We start from the raw sequence: 23,451 nt of genomic DNA, 5'->3' as shown, positions 1-23,451 counted from the left end.
CAGAGAGCTTTCCTTTATACTTGGCATTGGGGTGTGGTGGTCGAGTGGTAGGGAGGTTTTTCCAAGAAAGGACATTTTTTAGGCGGGAAAAGCGCGAGCCGGAGTCACGTACGGGTCCGGTGGCTAGAGTCTCAAAGGAAGTCGTAAATGTTGTGGTTACAAGGTTTTCGCATTTTAGGGTAGGATCGATAGCGATCGAATCCTGATAAACTAGTCCCGAATTCTGGGACTGAGAGTTATGTGACAGGGGTTGTTGAAATTATATAGGTCCTTTCTCTGAATTCGGGAAAACAAGGAAAGTCCCTAAAGATGATTATCTTTAAGGGTTACTCGACAGCAGCAGTTGCTAGCTGTCGGCCGCCGCACGCCGCCTGATGCAGAACGTAAACATAAGCGAACGATTTACCTTTATAGAACTCAGAAAACTATCGTACAGCACCTTTTTGGATTTGTTTCAGTGCCTGCTGTTACTTTATGAAGAAAAAAGTATAGCATTTCCTTTAAGAAAATTAGATTGACATTCAAATCTCCTTTACTACTCTACCCACAAAAAAAACAATTATTACTACATGATGCAGCCCGTCCTACCAAACAACTTTTGTATGAACATTTTTTGACTCATCGAGGAACTTATTGTCATTAATAACTACAGCTCCTTCGAAGATATCCTGCTCTACTCACTTAAACAAGACACCCTGTATAACAGTCTGGCCCTATCACGTGGGTGTAAACGTTTACGCGAGAAAATTTCAATTGATATATGTTTATTATTCATATTTCTCACAAGAAATGATCCCGAACCCAAAAATTCAAAAAATTATGAAACTTTGTGGAAACGTAGATAGTGTCCCCCTGATTAAAACGCAATTTTTGTTTGCTGCCCATATTCGGTCTAAGGGGATAAAAATTCTTTTTCTCCGAAACCGTTGAAGATATCCAAAAACTTCATAGAGGAAAGTTGTTCGTCTTAACGTATAGTGTTTATTTATGTTGAAACAAAAAATTGTTTAAACAATTTCAAAAAGTTACAAAACAAAAAAGCTTAAAAACTATTGAAAAGTTCTAAAACTCGTCATGAAAATGGGAAATGGTCTGTTGTTTAAAGCGACGTAACGTTGAATTATCGTTTACTATTTTAAGGGAGCAAAAAATATTACTGAATACATACGGGATGTTACGTTTAAGTGCGACTGGTCAAATATCTCGTAAAAGATTAAAGCTATCAAAAAAATGTTTCTACAAAACATGTTTGATTTAAAGGGCACGTTATGTGGTGCAAATGATGTTTCGATAGATGAATTGGTGGGGGAGATTTTGAAACCAAAATAATTTTTTTTATTGGCACCCTATATGTTTCTATTTATAATATTGTAATGGGTGTTGAGACAAATTCAACGATCTGCTGCACCGCATCATTCCATTAGTTAGAACCAGAAATTTTTGCGATTGAAGTTGCGTCAGTGTGCACGGGGAAAATAAAAAAGTTTTATTGTTGAATTAGTATTAGTCACACCGATATAACGGTTCGGATCGTATTACACGGCTTTCTCATCGAGCGTCTCGGTTCGCTTAGGGGCATATCCAGCTTTTACTGTACCCTTCTGCGATCATAACGTTGTTGCTCACATACGCACGCACACAATCATTCGCACGGGCGGGAAAGAGGTCACGGACACCGATCAGCCGTTTCGAATCGTTGGGTTTAACGAATTCGTGTCCTCTTTTTCTGCCTGCTTCCTACATATATGTTTCCTTTTTCTGTGTTTGTTCACAGATTACTCCGAGATGGATGGACCAATCGGAACGAAACCTTTTGCATCTTGTAGGGTATGTCTTCCGATTGGTCCCGTTAACAAACATTTTTAATTTTTTCATTGTTATTGCAACAAACAGGAAATTTCTAATCTCAACATAGGATGATTTCAAAGACCCTTTAATATGTTGTCGGGGACGTGATTCTGAACAACGTTTTCATTATGCATAATTAACGAAAAGCTTTAATTTCCAAAAAATTCGTGAAAAACTATTGTTACTACTACATTGAATTCTACATATGCCTACGTGTCTCTAGCGGTGAATGGGTCAGCATGCAGTCGCCGATTCTCTACTGTTTCTATACACATATCGCGTCGATCGAAAATCAGTATACATTAGGGTGGTTCATTTTTTCAAGTATAAAATTTAGGTTCTCCACAAGATTGCTTTTATTCAAAACATGAGAACTAATACCTGTGCAAAATTTGAGCCTAATCGGACAATACCTAGAGATCGCTAGGATTGATCGTTTTTACGGGTAAAGGTTAAAATAAGACAAATCTAATTATTGCAAGAGTTATTTATCAAAAAAGATACAAAAAGTCAAATCTGTTAATACAAATGTTTTAAGATAAGTGTATTGAAGGTTTTCCTCGCTCAGAGTCATCTTCATGACGTTGATCTTAGAAGCAGTGGGAAATTTTTTTCTATGTAGATTGACGAAATGAAGTAGATATTGTTTCTGTTGTTCATTTTTTGTAATGCTAGAGTTAAATTTTTGGATTAACGCAATCCCGCGCTCTGCACAGTCGTTTACGACTTTTAATTGGCGAACTGTTTCTTCCATTTCGATATAAACTTCATCCTCTATCCATTCTGTGCGATCCTTTACAATGAATGATGAAGCCTTTTCTCGTCCTTCATTAACTAATAAGTCAAGGAGAATTGTTGTGCGTTGAGTAAGAAAGGATTCAAGTGGATTCTGATGATTAAATCTTTTACCGTCAAGTCTTTTTAACGCCTTTGCTTTTGGTGGTAGCAGAAGATTTTTAACCATTTCTCTTTTAGACTCAACTGTTACCCTCGGATCGAAAAAAGCTAGCCCAATCAGATATTCAGAAAAATACCAAAGATGACGACGAAATGCCTTTGATGCCGTTATACCAATCCTTCCATTAGGATAGTTTTTGATTAGTTCAAGAAGCTTAGCGTCATTCAGAGGGGCTCTTGTGGCTATGGAGGCTTCGTTCCAATAGCGGCCATATATGAGACTTACAAATAAACTTACTTCAGTGACGCCTTTTTTCTCTGCTGCAGTAAGGACGAACTGATTTTGAAACATATATATTTTTAAGCAATAAATTGCCTTTGCCGTCCAATGAGCTTGGTGTAAGGCACCTGGGGCACGAAACTTAACCTCAGTTTTATTTGGACATCCTAAAAAGTTTTGACATAGGGTTAACAGTTCGAGGTAATCGTCTCTAGGCTGTTGACTTTATATAGCATCGGCATAGTAATTATGCATTTCTTGACGAAGTTCAAGTAAAGTAAATAACGAGTCTTCTTCTACTATAAAATTTTTCTTATTTATTTTCGACCACTGTTTCTGAAAACGTTTAAATAGTTGAACATCTGGCCCTTCGCTTGATCCAAACACTTCTTTAAAAACATTAGAAAGCATGATCTCAAAAATGTGATGACGACAAGCAATCCATATGAGCTCTTTATCAAGAGCCTATGGTTCAATTAAAGTGCATGCACCTAAGTTTAAGCCTGTGTTAGAAGCTGTGGTATCAAAACATAGTCCGCGAATTTGATTCTTTAGCAACCACTTGCAAGCAAGCGTTGGCTTCTTCTTCGCCCGTACATTTTGTGATCTTTGGAACTGCTAGCAGTTTCTCTAATCCACCTCCACTTATGAGAATCGCAACTCTATTCACTTTTTGTACTCCACCAATAATATTGGGTAATAATTTGCCATCCCAGTGTAACAGAAGTGAAATGAATGAGGCTTGGTCCTTTTCTACTAGGTTTTTACGAATCTCGTTTCTTGTACGACGTATTGTACTACGTGTTAAAGAGATATCTGCTACTGGTGTACCCAACGCCTGAGTTACGGCTCCAACGACGAACATTGCATTCCGATCAGAAAGGTTAAGGGCACAGACTCCTTGTGCCATGACCTGTATGCGTGCACTCACACAATCAACGGAAAGCATGCACGTATACGCCATGCGTGAGAGAGACACTCGATTTCGTAGATTTCGTTTTTCGTCTCGATAATTGCACAAATGAAATTTTCGCGGGTACAGCACCCACGGGTAGACTTCAGCACAGGGTGGTCTGGTCCGTTTGAACGCTAATAAACACCATACGTTGAGAAAAATGATATTTTCGACACTGTAAGATTGAGACAGACGCTGTTGTAAGCAAACAACATGGCTGCCGAATGCTGCGTTCGGCTGCATTTTAGCAAATATTGGACGATTTAATGGTTTCTTCACCCATAGCACATCAGACCACCCTTCCTTGAACTAGCACAATGTCACTGAAATTCGATTTTTCACAATTTATCACTTCTGGAAGACGTAAAACGAAATTTACGATTTGCACGCATCAGACGTCAAATAGACGGAAGAATAGTTCACTGATTTTCCGTCAGAGGCATTGATGGTATATTTGACCACGTTATCATCGGGGTCGATAAAAACAGAAATCAGTCGATAAATGTAAATTCTAATTTGACACTACAAACAGCTACGCGAATATAGTCAGAAGTATGGCATAGTTGCCGCAACGTATTAAGACTTCTGTCACGCTGTTGCCACATCTGTTACAATTGCAACAGGCTCGAGCCGATTTTGATTCCTGCCAGACATAGAAAAGAATAGGGCGCTCGAGAGAGAAAGAGATTCGAGAATGAAACAATACATGTACTAATGTGTGCAACCATCAAACTTTTTTATTCATATTTATAATCATGTTTTTTTCATCAATTAAATTACAGATAGAATACTTGAAATGGTATGCCAGAAAAATGAATTATAAAACTTGCACCATATACAGTGAAAACTCGATAAATGTACATAACTATTACCGGTCCACTCCGCAACTGTTATGGAATAGGAGAATCATTTTTCAAAGATTGCCTAGTCAGTAAACACTAATTAGAAAGAGTCAGTAGCTAGAGACGAAAGAGGGACTCAAACCGGGATTTATTGCCTTCATTTAAATGTCCCGTGTCGATGTGACCATACTAATGCACAGAATAAAGTTTTTTATTTTGTACTTTTTGTTAATAAAAATTTCACTATCATGTGGAGAAGATTTTTCTGATTAAAAATCAGAAAAATCACGGCCATCGATCGCCGTGCTGCTGCCTGCAAAAACAGTAGAAAAGCGGCGATCCCATACTAATGCGTACGTTGTCACGGACGCACACGGATGGCCAGAATTCAATGTGTTAGTTTCGACAGTTTTTCGAAAATATCTCGAAAACTAAGGCCGAGTGGCGGTTATATGTATAGGAAAAAGTTGTTCAAAATGTAGAGTTTTACAACATATTTAAATTTCATCAAAATCGGTGAGGTGTAACCTAATCTCAATAATTACCGAATAATTAGGTAAGGTTAGGATAGGTTAGGTTATATTTTATGAGGCAGGCCCCGCCCACGCCTTTAAGAATCCAGTGCCTGCTATTTGTTCTACTGACTAAGTATGGTTTCGTAACCGTCATTTGTTTTAAAACATTTACCCGTTAGATCTACAGTAAAACCTGGATAAATGCAACGAAAGAATGCTTCGATAAGTGCAACATCGCTATCCCCTCCACTTGGGGGGATCCCCCTAGGCGAACCGAGCCGCTCGACGAGGAAACCGTGTAATATGATCCGACCGTAATATCGGTGTGACTAATACTAATTGAACGATAAAACTTTTTTATTTTTAACTTTTTCTTAATGAAACTTTTACTAACGCATTTGTGATATTTTTCTGATTAAAATGACACCAAACACGATATAGTTTGAATTATATTTATAAACAATAGTAATAGAATAAACAACATAGAATTGACACCACGACCGAATATAAATGATGTGTACGGACTCAGAATCGACATGTCGGCTGAATACAAAAGATGTGTACGGACTCAGAATCGACACCTCGCTTGGATAAATGAAACATTAAATGCCCAGAATCGACACCTTGCCTGGATAAATGAAACCTTTGAAACCAGAACCGACACCGCGACTGGTTTTGATTTCGATCTCTCTTGTTTTTCGGCATCAATCATTTAACATCAATTTTAGCAAGTAATTATAATTGAAACTATATCGCGTTTGGTATCATTTTAATCAGAAAAATTTCAACAATGCATTAGTAAAAGTTTCAGTAAAAAAAAGTCAATAACAAAAAAAATTCCGACTTCGAAATGTACTAAAAAGTGTAAAATAATTTCTATTTCATTTATGCCAATATTTCATGGCTATTAATAATATCTACTTAATCGTTAAATAGGATACCAAATACATTTCAAAGTTTTCGGAGACGGCGCAAAATTGAAAACTTTTCTTCTACTAGGAAGATTCTAGTGCAGGCGCCGGCAACCTATGACAAATGACCCATTTGATAATTTCAAGTAAACAATATTCAACGGGAATCAACATACACATTGCGGATTAGCTATACTGCAGGTCACGGGAGACCATACTTAACTCGCGCAGCTCACTAGGTCTAGGGACATTTTTAATAACGTGTGTGATTCCCCTCTACAGCTTGCTTCTTACTTTGCGATCATCTAATTTTTTCTTTGAAAAATAATAGGAATTTCATTGTATCTTTACCATATCATCATCGGTTATCAGTTATCGTACGTTATATATTTCTATCCACCATTTATATGATCGCAAAGTAAGAAGCAAGCTGTAGAGGGGAATCACACACGTTATTAAAAATGTCCCTAGACCTAGTGACCTGCGCGAGTTAAGTGTGGTCTCTCGTGAATTACAGTATACCTTATTAGGTGGCCCTTATTTTTCGACTTCGAATTTTTTTTGGTCGCACCCCCTAAAATTGTGGCACTTGATGAAAAAGTGATAATTGCAAAGTTTTAGCATGATTGAACAACAGGAACCAGTACCGCAATCGAGTTGAAGTTTTAAAATTTATACGATTTCACGTTGACATCGAATGTATTCGTATCATTTTGTTTTATAAATAGTGGCAAATATTTTGTACTATAAATATAATTTGTTACATGTATAATTTTATCGTTTGTGTATGATTTTCAAAAATATACTAAAAATTACTGAATCTTACCGCTAAAGTTAATGAGTCTTATTGCGTAGTTGCGGAAGTGGTTACCTCAAATACGAAAACCAATCTCCTATTCATCTAGCCCTTAGAGTTCTTATATAAAATAAACCAAATTAAACAATATATTACGATATTAAAAAAATGTATAGTAGAAACTCTACATGATAGATATATAAAATTTTCATTGGGCAGTAACGAAATAGTAGGGATTAGTAATATATGTATTTTTTTAGCTAATTTATACATTCAAGCCTGGTTTAATGCACCAATTCCTGTAAAAGCACCATTGCAAGATCTCAAATTCCTACAAAATTTATACTCGTAATCTACAGTTGATAATAATATTAGTAGAATAGCAATACGCAAATTTTGCGGCCATTTATGGTACCTTGCACCACAGAACGTGGCATTATCCTTTTTTGATGAAATAATACAGTTGTTCAAAATCGAAAGTTCAATAAAGAGACTTTTAATACTTCCGGAAAACGTACAAAATTATGTAGATATGAATATTGATAGCTTCATTTCTACTGAATCTAAAAAATGGTTTAATAGGTACAATATACCTACAGATTTTTTAGAAAAAGCCCCTTCATTGTGGAAGAATGATATTTCATATCAAAGAGGTTTACAAATTGCAACACATTTAAAAGTGGTAAACGATACCGCTGAACGTGGTGTTAAACTTATATCTAAATATAATAATCTGCTGACCAAAAATGAGGACGAAACACAATACATTTGACAAATAATTGAGGATTACAAAAAACTTTATCCTGATATAAGCAAATCTACATTAACACAGAATGTATATTAAAAACTACGTACAATTTAATAATCGGTTAATTTATTCAATATATCACATATAACTTAAATTTCAATAAAGAATCCTTTGTTTATAACTATTTAAAAAAGATTCATTTAAAAGTGCTAATACAATCAAGATTATTAGAAAATTTACCAACCGTTGAACAAATTGTATACAGCTCCCAGTCACATTGTCCGGTGGCTCAAACGCAACGTTACATGTCAAGTTAAACGCTAAAATTTAATAATTTTGTGTATATTGTTAAAAGCTGAATACACATGCTAGTATTACACGTGTAAAAAACTATATTTTCATTACAAAATAGTCACTGATACTTTCAAAATAAAGAGCCCCAGACATATCAGGTGTTAACCTGAAATCGTACAAATTTTAAAACTTCAACTCGATTGCGGCACGGGTTCCTGTTATCCAATCATGTTGAAACTTTGCAATTATCATTTTTTTATCAAGTGTCAGAATTTTAGGGGGTGCGACCATGAAAAAGTCGAAAAAAAATTTGGAGCTCTATAACTAAGGGCCACCCTAGGTCCCAGGCCCCAGGGTCTCTTTACCCGCAAAAACAGCAGGGTTCGATTGTGCGGCACGCCTTTTGTCTTGCGTAGGGAGAGAATCACACTGTATTTTAAATTTTGTATACAATTATAATGGAATTGTTATAGCGCACATATGTATTGCAAATCTATTCTTGATTCATTAGATTCAACTTTTCTATTCTTGCCATGAGAAAAAGAAATACGAATAATGGAAGATTTCTAATATCAGAACACAAATCTACTCTTGGCTGGATAAATCCAATTTTTCCATTTCTATCATGATAAATAAAACACAGGTATATATGTTGCAAATCTATTCTTGGCTTGATGGATCCAAATATTTCATTCCTACTATGAAAGTAAGAAACACAAACAATGGAAATTTCTAATATTCGAACAGACATTTATTCTTGGCTCGGTAGATTGAATTTTTCTATTTCTATCACGAAGATAAGAAACCCAAATAATGGAAGATTTCTAATATCAGAACGCAAGAGTGTTACGAATCTATTCTTGGCTCGACAACTGTGTTGCAAATTTATTCTTGGATTGATAGGTTCAACTTTTCCATTTGTGTCGTGCAAATAAGAAACGCAAGTAATAAAAAATTTCTAATTCTTAGCTCGCTAGATCCAACTTTTCGATTCTTATTACAAAAATAAAATGCAAAAGTAATGGGAAATTTAGAAAGAAGTAAAAGATGCCGGAAGCTGCGTAGAATGCACGTCAATCAGTGTCGTTGAACGTTCCTTCCTTGGGGTTGCTCGTGCTCCAGAGCACCGGTGTCAGTCGGGCTGCGAGCTTCGACCGCGAAGGTCGCTGGAGTACGGCTTACTCGCAGGTGCGACAGTTCGTGTTCATGCCTCGAACCGTGAAAATCGTTTATCCTCATCGATGGATCACACGAGGAGAGAAAATGAAGTGTTGCATGGAAATAAACGACTTTTGGGTAACGAATTTTGAAATTGGAATACGGTTGACACGTGTCGCGATGGTACATTATCCTGCTAATTAATGTGAACACAGTGATTGTCCATGTGGTCGCTTCTGCATTTTCGCTACAAAAAAATGTTTTATTATTGACCATGTTTTAATGTCTGTGATTAATTGGTTTTAAATATGAACATTCCACCGAGAAAGTAAGAAAGGATTGTAATCACAGGTGAACACCTAAGGGCAGATAAAAAACTGAATAAAAGGCGTTCTTCTCTAGCAAAATGCACTTTTTTAACGATCAATATTTTAATCAGAGGAAATACCAAAACTTGACTGCAGCTTATATTAACTAAATGACCTTCAGAAGAATGATAAAAAATTAATTGATTCCATGCTAAAACAAGTGCAACCTATTGACGTCGAACGATGACACATTTTTAATAATAGGCTACAAGGGATACTGTATTTCCACTTAAAAAAATTTTTTTTTGTATTTATTAAAACTGATTTTATGAACAATAACGAATGTTTACAGTGATGTCAGATGTGTTTGCATTAGTTCACGCATTACTGAATTAGGTACGTTATTGTTATGAGATTGAATTATAAAGAATAGATAAATAACTGTTCTGAATGTATGATCTGACATTTACGTTTGGATATTGGCGTGTAAACACGTTTAATAAGTGATACATTTATTTATTGAAAGTATTCAAGTAAGTGCTAATAATTTAATAAAAACTTAGATATTTTCGAATATGGTACCATGCAATAGACATAGGCAATTTTCAACGTTCAGACGTGCCAAATATACTAGAGCACTAGAGCAAATGTACTGTATATGGGCATAATGCATAGTGTGTAGTATGAAGTGCATGGTACGTACATAATGCATGGTGCATAGTGCATAGTGCATAGTGCATAGTGCATAGTGCATAGTACATAATCCAGACTTCACAGTGCATAGTGCATACTGTATGCTGTATGCTGTATGGTACATGCTGCATGGTACACTATATATAAATGATTCTAGTAGTTTTGTAAATAAGCGAAAAACTCGATATATGTAGTTTCAACAAATGTCATTTTCGCATAGATAATTTGATGCATAGTTTATTAGCTCTTAACCGGTGAAGGGAGTCTGACATACTCCAATTATTCTATTTATCCAATTGATTACTGGATAAAAACATAATTATTTAAAAAATATTCATACATAAACAATAAATAAACTTTATGAGTTAAAAAATATTCTATAAAGGAAAATTAAACAGACATATAATTGTCAGTTTAAAAATTTTGTTATTCCTTAAAAACTAGCTCACTATTTATAGTTCATCGCAAATGTTTCTTGTTACGTGGTATATAGTATGAGTTGTTCTAAACAAGTTCGTTTTTCATTAGATATTTGTAATTTTTCTTAAAGGTTTCTTGTCAAATGATGTATAATACATTGTGTGTGAATTGTTTTGACAATTTTATAAATAGGTAAAAAGTGTAGAATATATTCTATATAACTATAATTATATTATTTTTCATAATTATAATTATAATATATGGGTAATTACGATCTTAAGTGATTTAATATAGTATTTGTTTAAAAAATTGAAATTATAAACTCCATTATTAATATGTGTAATTGTTTTTTATATATTAACAGGTAAAACAACATAAAAATTTTATCTCTAAAGTACAAAGTTTACGCTGTAAACAATACAACCCTCGCAAGAAATATTAAAATGGTTAATGGAAAATTAAAGAATTGTTCACTTCGAAGTAACGTTTGATTGCTAGTGCTGTTTTGAAATTCATAGCTTCAATTATGTCATTTATTAAACTAATAATGATTATCACAGTTCAAGTTTACGCTTCAAACTTGGCAACTTTTTACATATGTTTTTCGCTACGTCTTACATGATACATTGCGTACTGAGGATTTTGACAATTTTGTAAATAGATGAAGAATAAATATAATTTAATCGAGAAAAGTGTACCATAAAACCTGCATAAGTGCAAAAAAAAAAAATACATACTGATCGAATTGAGTAACTTCCTCCTTTTCGAAGTCGGTTAAAAATTGGGACCCAAGCATTTCATTTATACATAGAGTGAAGGTATTGAATCGCGGGTTACATGCAGCGGCAGCTAAGCGTGAACGTAGAAAGGGACAGACAGTGGAGGAGAGAGAGAGGTCTAATGATCAAAGGAAAAAGCCGAAACGTATCGGTGTGACTAATCCTAATTCAATTATAAAACTTTCTTATTTTTGACTTCTTTTTAATGAAACTTTTACTAACGCATTGTTGAAATTTTTCTGATTAAAATGATACCAAACACGATATTATTTGAATTATAATTACTTGCTAAAATTGATGTTAAAAGTTTGCACATACACAGTGGAGATATCGAATTTTGTCCTGACACTGTGTACATACATATCCACGCGCAGTGTCGATTCTGCGTCCGTATGTACACATCGTTTGTATTTGTTGCGTATTCCTGATCTCGTCCAGCAACGCTCTCCGGATACATAAATTCACCCCTTTTCCTGTTCATTCATTGACGCTTATCACGTCCTTTTTGGACAGGACACATAGTTATGAGAAGTTTCTCAAACGGGTCCTTTCCGATTAGATTTCTCAAACAGATACCAATCTTTTTTCCAAAAACACATTATTTCCATTTCCGGTGCGTGACACGAAAAACCTCCCTTATTCCCTACAAAGGACACGTAGCTCCTACCCCACCAAAGGCGCTTTCAGCCCTTTAAATACAGGCTCCAAACAAGGAGCAAGCAGTGAAAAAATTACTTTAGCCTGTGCGGAACACATCGACGTTTCATTGTAAAGCAACGCTATAAATAAAACAGCTCACAAATTGTAAACACTTGGTGTAGTCTTTCGACATATGTATTCAGTCGAGATGTCGATTCTGCGTTTGTACACATCATTTATATGCAGCCGAGGAGTCGATATTATGTTGTTTATTCTATTATTATTGTTTATTTATTCTATTATTATTCTATTATTATTAATTATTATTAGTTTGTAACTTACTATAATTTTCAATACAAAGAAACTGTCCGGTTTCGTGGAAATCACGGACTTTTTCTAACATCATAAAGCACCTAATTTGTAGTCAATAGTTCCGCAGCATATTCTGAACAAATAAATAAATGAATATAATTCAAACTATATCGTGTTTGGTATGATTTTAATCAGAAAACTCTCACAAATGCGTTAGTAAAAATTTAATTAAAAAAAGTCATAAATAAAAAAGTTTTATCGTTGAATTGGTATTAGTCACACCGATATTACGGTTCGGATCATATTACACGGCTTCCTTGGCGAGCGTCTCGGTTCGCCAAGGGGGATCACCCCATGTGGAGGGGATAGCAATTTTGCACTTATCCAAGCAATCTTTTTTCTAGTTAGCATTCAAAAATTTCAGAATTTCAAGATTTCAGAATTCTAAAATTCTATAATCTCAAAATTGCTAAATTTACATGTTGGCGCTAAAAGTGGAGACGTTTTAAAGATTTCAAGGTCAATTACTTTTATGTAAATGGAAATCAATGCACATTGTTATTTACTACAAAAAAGTATCAACATATGTACTTGTCAAAAACTCATGGGTTCTCGAAATTCACTTCCGAAACTGGCGAATGCATCAGATCATACTTTATTTAAGCCCATTTAACTTTTCCTAATGAAACTTTTCTCTATATTCTGTCGTTTTAAAGCTTTAGCTTACGATTAGTTCAGTTGCCTGCGATACCTTGTATATTTACATATACATAAGTAGCTTTGATGGTACATGTTCTTTGGATTTCTTCGTTCTCGCAGAGTTAACATATAAAAAAGAACATCCTCGAAGAGTCGAAAAGCTACTTTTACCAACAGGCAAATCCTCAAACAGTTTATTTGTAAAGTTCCTCGAAAATCCGTCGCATTCCCTGGAAAAGAAACTGGACGGATTTTCCTTGGTTCTTAGTTTTTCCATCAAACTTTTCGAGGACGTGCTTCTCAAATGATAGAAATAAAAGCCCGACTAATCGTAGAAAATCTGGTTTTGCGAGCAAAATTATCGATCTATCGATAGTTCTCCTTTCTATCGTCTGGAATAAATTAGGAATTGGTTTGACTATTTGTTTAAATTTTTTTATGTTTCACTGCACATAAATTTAATATTAAAAGTAACAACTGTCATTGAATTATACAGGGTGTTACGTTTAAGTGCGAATGGTCAAATACGTCGTAAAGGGTTAAAGCTATTAAAAAAATGTTTCTACAAAACACGTTATGTGGCGCAAATGATGTTTTGATAGGTAAAGTGGTGGGGGAGATTTTGAAACCAAAACAATTTTTTTAAATGGCATCCTACATATATTTTTCTATTTATAGTATTGTAGTGGGTGTTGCGACGAATTTAACGACCTGCTTCATCGCATCATTCCATTAGTTAGTACCATAAATTTTTGCGATTGAAGTTGCGTCAGTGTGCACGGGGAACGTTGGCTGTATCACGTAGAAAGTTCACAGGATTTTAAGAAATAAATGAATAGTACTTTTAAAAGTTTGGCACTTTATTTTACAGTATGATTCCGACTAACTAACTACTTATGTCCGGTGAGGTTGATGATGAACAGGGTGGGGTGTCCGTGAGAACGCGTCTTATCGAATATTTAAGTAGGTGGTCGTAACATGATGTTTAGGTGTCCAGTCGTGAAGAGTTCGATTGTGCGAGTATCGATCGTTTAAGCGGGTGGTCGTAACACGATGTTTGTCCGGTCGTGGGAAAAATTCGATTATCGTACGTTTAGGCGGGTGGTCGTAACAGCTGCAACGCGCCGCCTCAAAGGGGGGTTGTTTCAGTGTTACTTGAGTGTTATTTTCTTGTGTTAGGCGGAATCAGATTTTACCCAAATATTGTGAGGGGATATTGATGCTGTAGAAAAAAAAATTAAAAATTAGTTGAGACAATTATTAATGGACATTAATTTTCACCTTTTTTTGATGCATTTGTAGTAATAATTATTTATTAAATAGTTTTTTATTCGCCTTATCCTTCAACGTGTCTGCCGTCGTTGAAAATACACTTTTACAGTCTTCTTACAAACTCTTTTTCTACACTTTTTAATGTTGTTTCTGATATTTTTTCTGTCGCAATCACAATTCTTGAACGTAATTCGTATGTACTGCCTTCGAGTACGTTGCAGAATATCATCCCGATTAAACTGCATTTTAGCAAGAGCTTCAACTGTTTTTAAAATTTGTTGGCTTTTGCCTTCTCAAATAAAATTCAGTCGCGTAATGTGCAGCAATCCCCCTTTTAGGCGGCGCGCTGCAGCCAACGTTCCCCGTGCACACTGACGCAACTTCAATTGCAAAAATTTATGGTTCTAACTAATGGAATGATGCGACGTAGCAGGTCGTTGAATTCGTCTCAACACCCACTACAATATTATAAATAGAAAAATATAGGGTGCCATTTAAAAAAATTGTTTTGGTTTCAAAATCTCCCCCACCACTTCATCTATCGAAATATCATTTGCACCATATAACGTGTTGATTTAAGCTGCGTGTAAGTTTTTTTTTTAAATCATCCTTTTTGCAAAATTGAATTCCCCCTCCCCCTCCGTTTTGAAAAATTTCACGCAGTTTTATAGACTTCAAGAAACGGTATAACTTTTATTTCAACTATTTTTTGATATCTTTTGTTGTTTACGATTTATAAGCACGTATATAGAAAGGGCGGTTCGGATAAAAGGGTTGATATCTCCCTCAAAGTGAAAAACGGGCACCAACGAATTACAGTTATCTTCATAAACAGGTCTAATAAATATTTATGCAAAGTTTCATCAAAATCGGAGTGTATCAGTCCCCGATGTTCCCTTGTCAGTCGAGCGTGACAATTTATTATCCTAAACATCGGCTTCGCGCTTTCATGGACCTCTCACTCATTTCTCGTACCTCTCACTTTGCGGGCGACTTCAAATAAAGAAGAGGGGATAGCGAGTTACTTATTTCGAAGCAGAGATCACTTGCTTATTTCGAGGCAATGCTGTAATAATCCTTAGCAATGAAAAAATAAAAAATTTTTTTTTAACAGGACCAATCGGAAAACATACTCTACAACAGTGCTCCGCAACCGCCTGTGCCGCTGGTGTGCCGCGAGGTCATCTTGGCTGTGCCGCGATTTTTTCGAGAATAATTAAATTTTTTAACCACCACATTAGTTAGAAATTTCTCTAAGCCAAATATTCCCCTAACTTTTTGCCAATGTGTAATTTCTCTGACAATGAGTCGAAATTATACATAAAACAAAAACATGTAGTTACATTGTATGTATGTTCATGTACATATACGTAATGTGAGTGTTGGACATATTGCGTCGTTCGAACGTTGTACTTTTCGACGTAAGTACTTTTGTTCTATCTACAGAGCCGATGACCGTTAGTCAGTCGTCATCCGAACGCGAAAAAATAAATACGTTGGCCCACCGAACTCCGCATTTTTAGGTAATATTTTTGTTATATTCTTAAAATATATGAATAAGTATTTACGAGGAAAATTTTCGAATTCACTGACAAATGATAATGAACATAGTACAAGTATTGCTGTCAAAAACAAAACAGAAAATTTGGGAAAGAAAGTATAACGAAGACTACATTCGATATGGATTTTCGTGTTGTGATAAAGAAACGCCACCCAAACCAGAATGCATCATTTGCGGAGAAATGCTATCTAACGAAGCAATGGTACCCAGTAAACTGTTTCGCCATCTAAATTCAAACCATCCCAGTTACGCTAAGAAGGATAAATCATTTTTTCTTAGGCTGTTAAATCAAAGGCGAAAACAAAGGCAATCACTGTTATCGTCAGTCACAGTTTCTGATAAAAGCCTTAGAAGCTAGTTACCATGTTGTAAGATTAATTGCACGTCAGAAAAAACCACATACCATAATAGAACAATATTTATTTTGCAACGAGCTTCCAGAGCGAACTACCGGTGAGGAAATTTTCCGAGTAACAGATGATTTTTTCAAAACCTATTATATTCCATGGAGTAATTGTACTAGTATTTGTATGGATGGTGCTGCGGCAATGATAAGGAATAAAAAAGGTTTTATTTCGTGCGTAAAACGGCAAAATCCTAATATAGAAATTACACACTGTTGCATACATCGCGAAACATTGATGATCAAGAACTTGCCAACGGAATTATTGCAAACAATGAATCAATGCATTACTATCGTAAACATTATTAAATCAAGAGCCCTAAATTCGCAAATTTTTAAAATAATCTGTGCAGAAATGGGATTTTACACTGAGGTACGTTGGCTATCCCGAGGAAAAGTTTTAGATTGTTTGAGCTTCGCAACGAGGTTCGTGAGTTTTTGTTAAAATAAAATATGACCGAACTACACCAACTTTTTGAAGATAATCACTGGATGGCTAAACTGGCGTACATGGCTGATATCTTTGAGCACCTGAATGAATTGAATAAAAAAATGCAAGGTCGAAGCGAAAATTGTCTGACGTATTCCGACAAGTTAATGGGGTTTAAAAATAAGCTCGAACTTTGACAGAAAGAGTCACAAAAAGGATCTCTAGAATGTTCCAAAGGACTTACAAGTCCATGATTAAAAACAAACAATTAATTCTGGATCTGACTCAACAACATTTAAGTTTATTGCAAGAGAAATTTAATCACTATTTTTTCACAATTAATACGGAGCAATATAATTGGATTAGAAATCCTTTTCAAAGGGAATTTATAGAATTGAGGAACGGTGCGAATCTCAAACTCAACTTCAGTGAAATGCCATTGGCTGATTTCTGGATTTCAGTTAAAAAAGAATATTCTCAAATTTCTGACAAAACTATTGCAATTTTACTTCCTTTTTCTTCGACATACCTATGTGAACAAAGTTTTTCGGCACTAGTTCTAATTAAAAATGACAGACGATCGTGTTTGAAGGGTCTTTCTAGTAGCACTTTCGGATAGCACTTTCTAATATAGAGCCAAATATAAAATGTATATGTATGTTCATTAAAACAAGCTCAAATATCTGATTAATAAATTAGTTTTTATGTTTAAATTAACATTGATTAAATAGGCGTAAGTAAATACCAAACAACAAACTTTCTATTTAGATTTAAAGATGGAGCTCAGCGGTTGAGAAGCGTTTGAGTTTGTGAAGAATTATTTTTAAGGCCTTGTTCTGGACACGTTGAACTTTGAGTTTTTGGGCGTGGAAAATAATATTCCACCAAATTTGGATTCTATAAATTAGAACAAGGTAAATACACATACGGTACAGGTTTAAACGAATGCTCAAGCTGAGTTTGGATTTGTAAGAGATATGCGTGTAAAGGAAGTAACATACAGGGAGCGTCTTGTTGATTCGGTCAGAAACCGCTGAGTTCCAGTAGAGCTTTCGGTTTAAAATAATTCCAAGATTTTTGACGTGGAAGTATTCGATTTAGGACTGGTGGAGGTGCTTGTTCACGTGGACACTATGGCTGCGTGAGAATAGAATTGCTTCAGTTTTATCGGAATTGATTCTTAGTTTCCAAGTTTAAAAAAATTCAAGGATTTGATCGAGGTAGGATTGGAGCCTAGCAATCAGGAGTCTAATTGACCAGGAGGAGGAGTATAGAGCCATGTCATCTGCAAAGAGTGCAAGGTGTGAAAGGTTACAAGGAGGTACAGGTATATCATTGATAAAGATATTAAAAAGAGTAAGACCCAATATGGAACCGTACGATACTTAGCAAGGATTAGTTGCGGCGATAATTTGGAGCCATTGTAGTAGACATATAGTGAGCGACCGGACAGATAAGATTGGATGAACTGTATAGTTTCTGGTGGTAGGTCTATTTGATGCAGTTTGAATAATAAGGCCTCATGCTAAACGGTGTCAAACGCCTTGAATACGCTGGGCGAGATGTTAGTTGCCCGGAAGTGTGGGGCTGCTGTTGCCAGTATATCCACTAAAAATCCTATCTCGAAGGATGACACTGCGTTACGCAATCGAAGGGGACACTGAGGTAAACCTCCCCGGAATCGCCACACAGCATTTCTCAGGAGAAGGAGGATCATAGCTGAGGAGCGGTTTACGTTTAATTCGTGCGTGACGAATTGCAAAATACGTATAATCTGATGAAGTGTTGAGTGTTTGGCACGAAAGCCGAACTACTGGTTTATGATAATGTTGTGTTTGGTGAGGTGAGAATCAATCATATCCAAAATGCATATCTCGAGCACCTTCCCCAGGATGGATGGGAGGCTTATAGGTCGATAACTGGAAATTGAATCCCTTGATTTCCCGCAAGGAAGGCGCGGTAGATGTAATACAATTGGCATATCACTTTTCGCGGTACATGTTTCAAGATGTTGGCGATGATAGTGGGTGATATGAAAGTACCACACTTCACGCCTCCCGATACTGGCTAGGAAGAAACAAACAATTTCACGCTAGAGGACATACTGGAAGGCATCAATGCGGCATCGAAATGGATTTTGGAGAAGTGCAAGGCCAAAGCCTCGACCTTGTCACGGTCAAATGTGACGGTGGCAGAACCGCTGCTGAAAGGAGGAATTCCTCGAAATTCCGACGACGAAGATATAGCACGGTAGGTGGCCCAGAAGGTGGGATTTGTTCTGCGAAAGGATTGCAATTTATTATTCCCACTTTCTATATAGAGAAGCGAAATTCTATGACGTATCATAGACGAGGTGTCCTTCATGTCTTATGCGACAAAACCTTGGCCAAGGCGCCGGCCATTGCGCCGGAGTGCTCGTCGTCGATTTATTAGCGATTGAAGAGTCCCATCATGGACAAGGTTTTTAGCAGTCGTTGCTGTCGTGTTCACGCGTTAGGAGGCGCGTCTGCGGCACGCATGGAGAAAGGAAACGGTTTCCCTAATGCAATGATCGATATCCTGAGTGGAGATCAGGGAGGTTCTAATTTTAATGTTGTTGGAAAACGTAGTATATGCCTCCCAATCAACCGACACGCCAACACCAGATTTTTGGGAATTGTCAGAAGAGGTTAATACGACGGCATTATGCAAAGTACCGAAATGATCTGAAGTGTTACAGTGGAGATCGCACAGGGAATCAGAAAAAAAAAAGAAATCAAATTGTGGAAGGTTGCCTGTTCGGCTGGATGAATGTAAAGTCATTAGGATGAATAATGCGATAAGAAGCACTAAGAGCGTTTTTAAAGAGATGCTTCTCTGCAGAGTTTGCCCTGTAATTGTTCCAGGATGGATGCTTGGCGTCCCAATCACCACCGAAGATGAAAGGTGAGCCAATATGCGTGATCTTGTTGAAGTCAGATCCAAGGAGAGGGGAGTCGGGAGAGGCGTACACCACTCCCACTAAGGTCTTAGAGCATTGTAGGCCTAATGCCTTGGGATGAAACAGGTCTCAAGGTGAGAAATCCCCGAAACATCCACCGTGAGGAACTTCAAGTTCTTGCGGATAACCGAGTAACCCGGGATGGTGAATTGGGTGTTATGAACAGTTCGAAATTATCACTTATTTGAAATTTGATCGGGAATGGAACTGAAAATACACTTAAAATGGTATTCCTTTTTATTGCAAAACTTTATTGCTATATTTTACAACTTTTATAATTTAAAACACATATAATGTTAATATTTGGTCACGTCGCCCTTGGCATCTGTAATTGTCTGAATACGTCTCGGCATGCTTTCCATATTTTTTCGGCAATTTTCTAGCATTTCCGGATCGTGATGCCATACGAATATAATTTTGTCAATCAGTTGTTGCTTGTTAGTTATTGTCTCTGATACAATGCGACGCTTTAATAATTCCCATAGATTTTCTATTGGGTTCATATCTGATGAGTTTCCAGACCAGGATAAAACTTGAATTTCTTTATTAGTTAGGTAAGCTGTTATGGTTTTTGCTGGAAAGGGTATATTTCACTTTTATGGAATACATAATAGTATCGGAAACATAAAATATGTAAGTTTTCCATCTGTTCATAATAATTTGATTACCCACTGTATGAGTTCATTCCGCTTTTGCAGAATGGAGCAAGAATTCCACAGCAGGATTTTCGAGATGAAGGCTGCCTTTTAATCAAAACTATGGACAACAGTCCAGAAAGCCTGAAACTTCTCAGCGTTGGTGCGGCAAAGCTTCATCCTTTCGATGAGCGTGTGAGTGATGGCGAGCATTTTGTTAATGTCAACGCGCTAATTTAGTTCATTAAGAGCTTTAAGAAGATCGTTGAGGGTGTTGGGATCGGAATTACTAACGAGTCCAGGGCGGTGAGAGGAGGAGGAGCCGGCAGGAAGCCGGGTACCCGAGTCTACGTCCGCGAATGACCGTTGAACGAGGACGTAGGATGAGAAGCAGCAAGAGGGAATCTTGGCTCAGTATTGTGAAAAGGAGTAAAAGATGGGCGCATGTAAGCGACACCGCGAGGAGATTTTTCCGCCGCAAAACGACGTTCTAGATACTTAGTGAGTGCTGGGCATTGCGAGAAGTTAGCGGTATGCGTGCCACCGCAGTTGGAGCAGGCCGGAGGAGTGTCAAACGGTTTGGAGCACTCCGAAGTATGATGTTTGCCCGCGCATTTGACGCAGACAGCTGGGAGGTTGCAGTTAATGGCCAAATGGCCGAACTGTTGGCAGCAATAGCATTGCGTATGTTTCTTGTTAGACAGAAATTTATACCAGTAAATTCGCATACTGAATAGATACCTGATCTAACAAGGGAATGGTCAAAAGTGGATGGTGAGGCATCCACACAAACAGCACTTCTTTGAAAAGGGAATGACGGGCAGAGACAGATGGTGCTGTCTGTTTTTGCCATTGAAGTTGCTGGGAGGCAGGAAGCTTCGCTTCCTTCGGACAGAAAAGATTTGCTCCTGCTTTTGGATCCCTGGTCTATAAATACGGATGAGGAGTTGTCTAGTTCAGCAATTCCTGATAAGATAAATTTAAGGAAGCATCTGATACCAGCAGGCTGCACGAGAATGATCCAACCTTTAGATGTATACTTCTTCCAACCTTGTAAAGCATTTGTCAAGTTCATCACCGACACACTGATTCCAATCTCCAAAAACCAGATCTGGCAACGCGATCAGTTCCCCAAGTTGCAAGCATTCATGCACTATCAGTTCAGTGCACTGCTATTCAAGAATCTGACCAAGTTTGCATTCTATAAATCAGAATATCTGCAGGAAGAACCGGAACTGTTCCAGACTCCGATGCAGTATTGTTTCAACTCTCTCGACGGAGAGAATTGTACAGTGTGCGCAGACATTGCTTTCGTTCGTTGTGCACATTGTACTAACAGCTTTTGTATCACACATGCAATTTTCCGTGAAACTTACCTTAATTGTTAGTAAACATCATCTAATCATCTCAAATTCGTGCTTTTGTCACTTTTATATCTAATTTTCACTTCATATTTCGATTGCTCATGTTTTATAATTATTTGCATTTAAAAATATGAAAATTTCAAAGTCCCATAACTTTTGAACCCGTTGCCAATGGCATCCAAAAATTGCACCATAAACTCCTCGTTTTATGCACTTTCGAATAAACATAGTTTGGACGAGCAACTCTACCATCCACTTTTGACCATTCCCTTGTGTTGGTTTTTGTACCGGGGAGAAATTGACACGGTCGATTGAATGAGAGGCGTTATTACGGTTTATAATAATGCAAGAGGTGGGCTGGAGATTTCGAGCTTCTAGCTCATCGAGAATTTGGTCGGATGGGGTATTGGGGAGCCCCTTCAAGATTAAGCTGAGAGCTTTTTCGGAGTTTACTGTAGAGGTGAAGAAAGGGACTTTACTGTCGCGGAGAGTCTCTTTGAATTTTTTAAAGGTATCGAGTTCATCAAATTGGGTCCGTATCCCGCCGTTAAGAAGTTTCAAATGGAACGTTTTGCCATAAAGAGCAGCAAGCTCTTTTTCGAATTCCACAATATTGTGCGAGAAGTGAGAGATATAGAATGGCGAGGGTTTGATTATGACCTTCCTATTGAAGTTAACGTCGTCATTGATAATGTGCGGTTTAGCGGCGCTAGAATTGGGATTTTTGATATTGAAGGAGTAAGGTTTTCCAGCTTAGTTCGATTGCTGGTTCTAAATTGTAGACGATTTCGCGCCCGCCATGTCGTCATCAACGAACGCGCGAAGAATGTCGAATCGGTTGCGCACAGGCACCTGGGTTTCAGCGTCCATCTTACAGGTCTCAGATATCACGTTCGTATTATTGATGACCTCGAGGTTAGAAATGTTCGCAGGAGAATGAATGCGTTTTTTTGCACCATTTACACTATTTACAATAAAATCACTAGATTTGGCCTGGGAAGCCATCATCGGAGATGTAGCGCGGTCCGTGAAATCGCACTCGCACACGTGATCGGGCGCGTCGGAAATAGACGAAGCGTCGTCTGCTACAGTGGGTGGAAAGTTAGCAAAAGGGTTATCATCCTCCTGTAGCTCCGAGATGTCCTGGATGCACTCAGCCAGGTTCTGGGGATTCTGGGTCGTCAAGGCGATCCCTTGCCGCTTGCGGGATGACCTACCCGGTAAGAGGTTAACCCGCTTGGGGTTGGCCTTAGGTCTTTTAGGAATGTTAACCAGTTTAAATAATAACAGTTTCAATAACACAAGTCACTGAACTAGCACTAGAAGGTCACTCTTACTGAATATTGCACGATCAGCAAGGAAAAATACGAAAAAAGTCACATTGAGACACGAAGATCCGACTTGTATGCGGCCATGCACTCCCCCCGCGCACCACACCCCTTCATATTTCTTCCTATTTTTCTTTTTTTTAGCGATAAAGTCGGGAGACAGGGAGGATATGCCCCAACCTCTAGGACTCCCGTATAAGTTGTTCCTGCGGGCAAACGCTCGCATACCAAGCCAGCATTTAAGTAAGCGAGCTTTTATGTACCTTCCAGTCAGCGAAATACTCAAAAATGATGTCCAGATACCGTTGTATTTTAAAAATCAGGTGAGAGAGTCTGACGGAAAAGGTCAAAATAGCCGTATTGTCGGCAAAATGAACCAGGCTA

General features: G+C 37.2%; 1 protein-coding gene and 1 pseudogene across 1 annotated transcript in view; one reads left to right on the top strand and one right to left on the bottom strand.

The window, feature by feature from the left end:
• Positions 1–3,242: 3,242 nt before the first annotated feature.
• LOC143305647 (uncharacterized) lies at positions 3,243–4,046 on the bottom strand (annotated as a pseudogene).
• A 4,871-nt stretch (positions 4,047–8,917) lies between these two features.
• The window catches only part of LOC117606021 (ras-like protein family member 10B), a 166,805-nt gene continuing 152,271 nt past the window's right edge, over positions 8,918–23,451 (top strand). Inside the window, exon 1 of the mRNA XM_034327980.2 lies at positions 8,918–9,382. Coding sequence (XP_034183871.1) covers positions 9,328–9,382 — 55 coding nt within the window. The 5' untranslated portion in view covers positions 8,918–9,327. The remainder of the gene's footprint in view (positions 9,383–23,451) is intronic.

The sequence above is a fragment of the Osmia lignaria genome, chromosome 2 (genome assembly GCF_051020975.1).
Source record: "Osmia lignaria lignaria isolate PbOS001 chromosome 2, iyOsmLign1, whole genome shotgun sequence".
In the NCBI taxonomy this organism is placed as follows: domain Eukaryota; kingdom Metazoa; phylum Arthropoda; class Insecta; order Hymenoptera; family Megachilidae; genus Osmia; species Osmia lignaria.
This window is presented reverse-complemented; position numbering and strand designations above follow the sequence as displayed.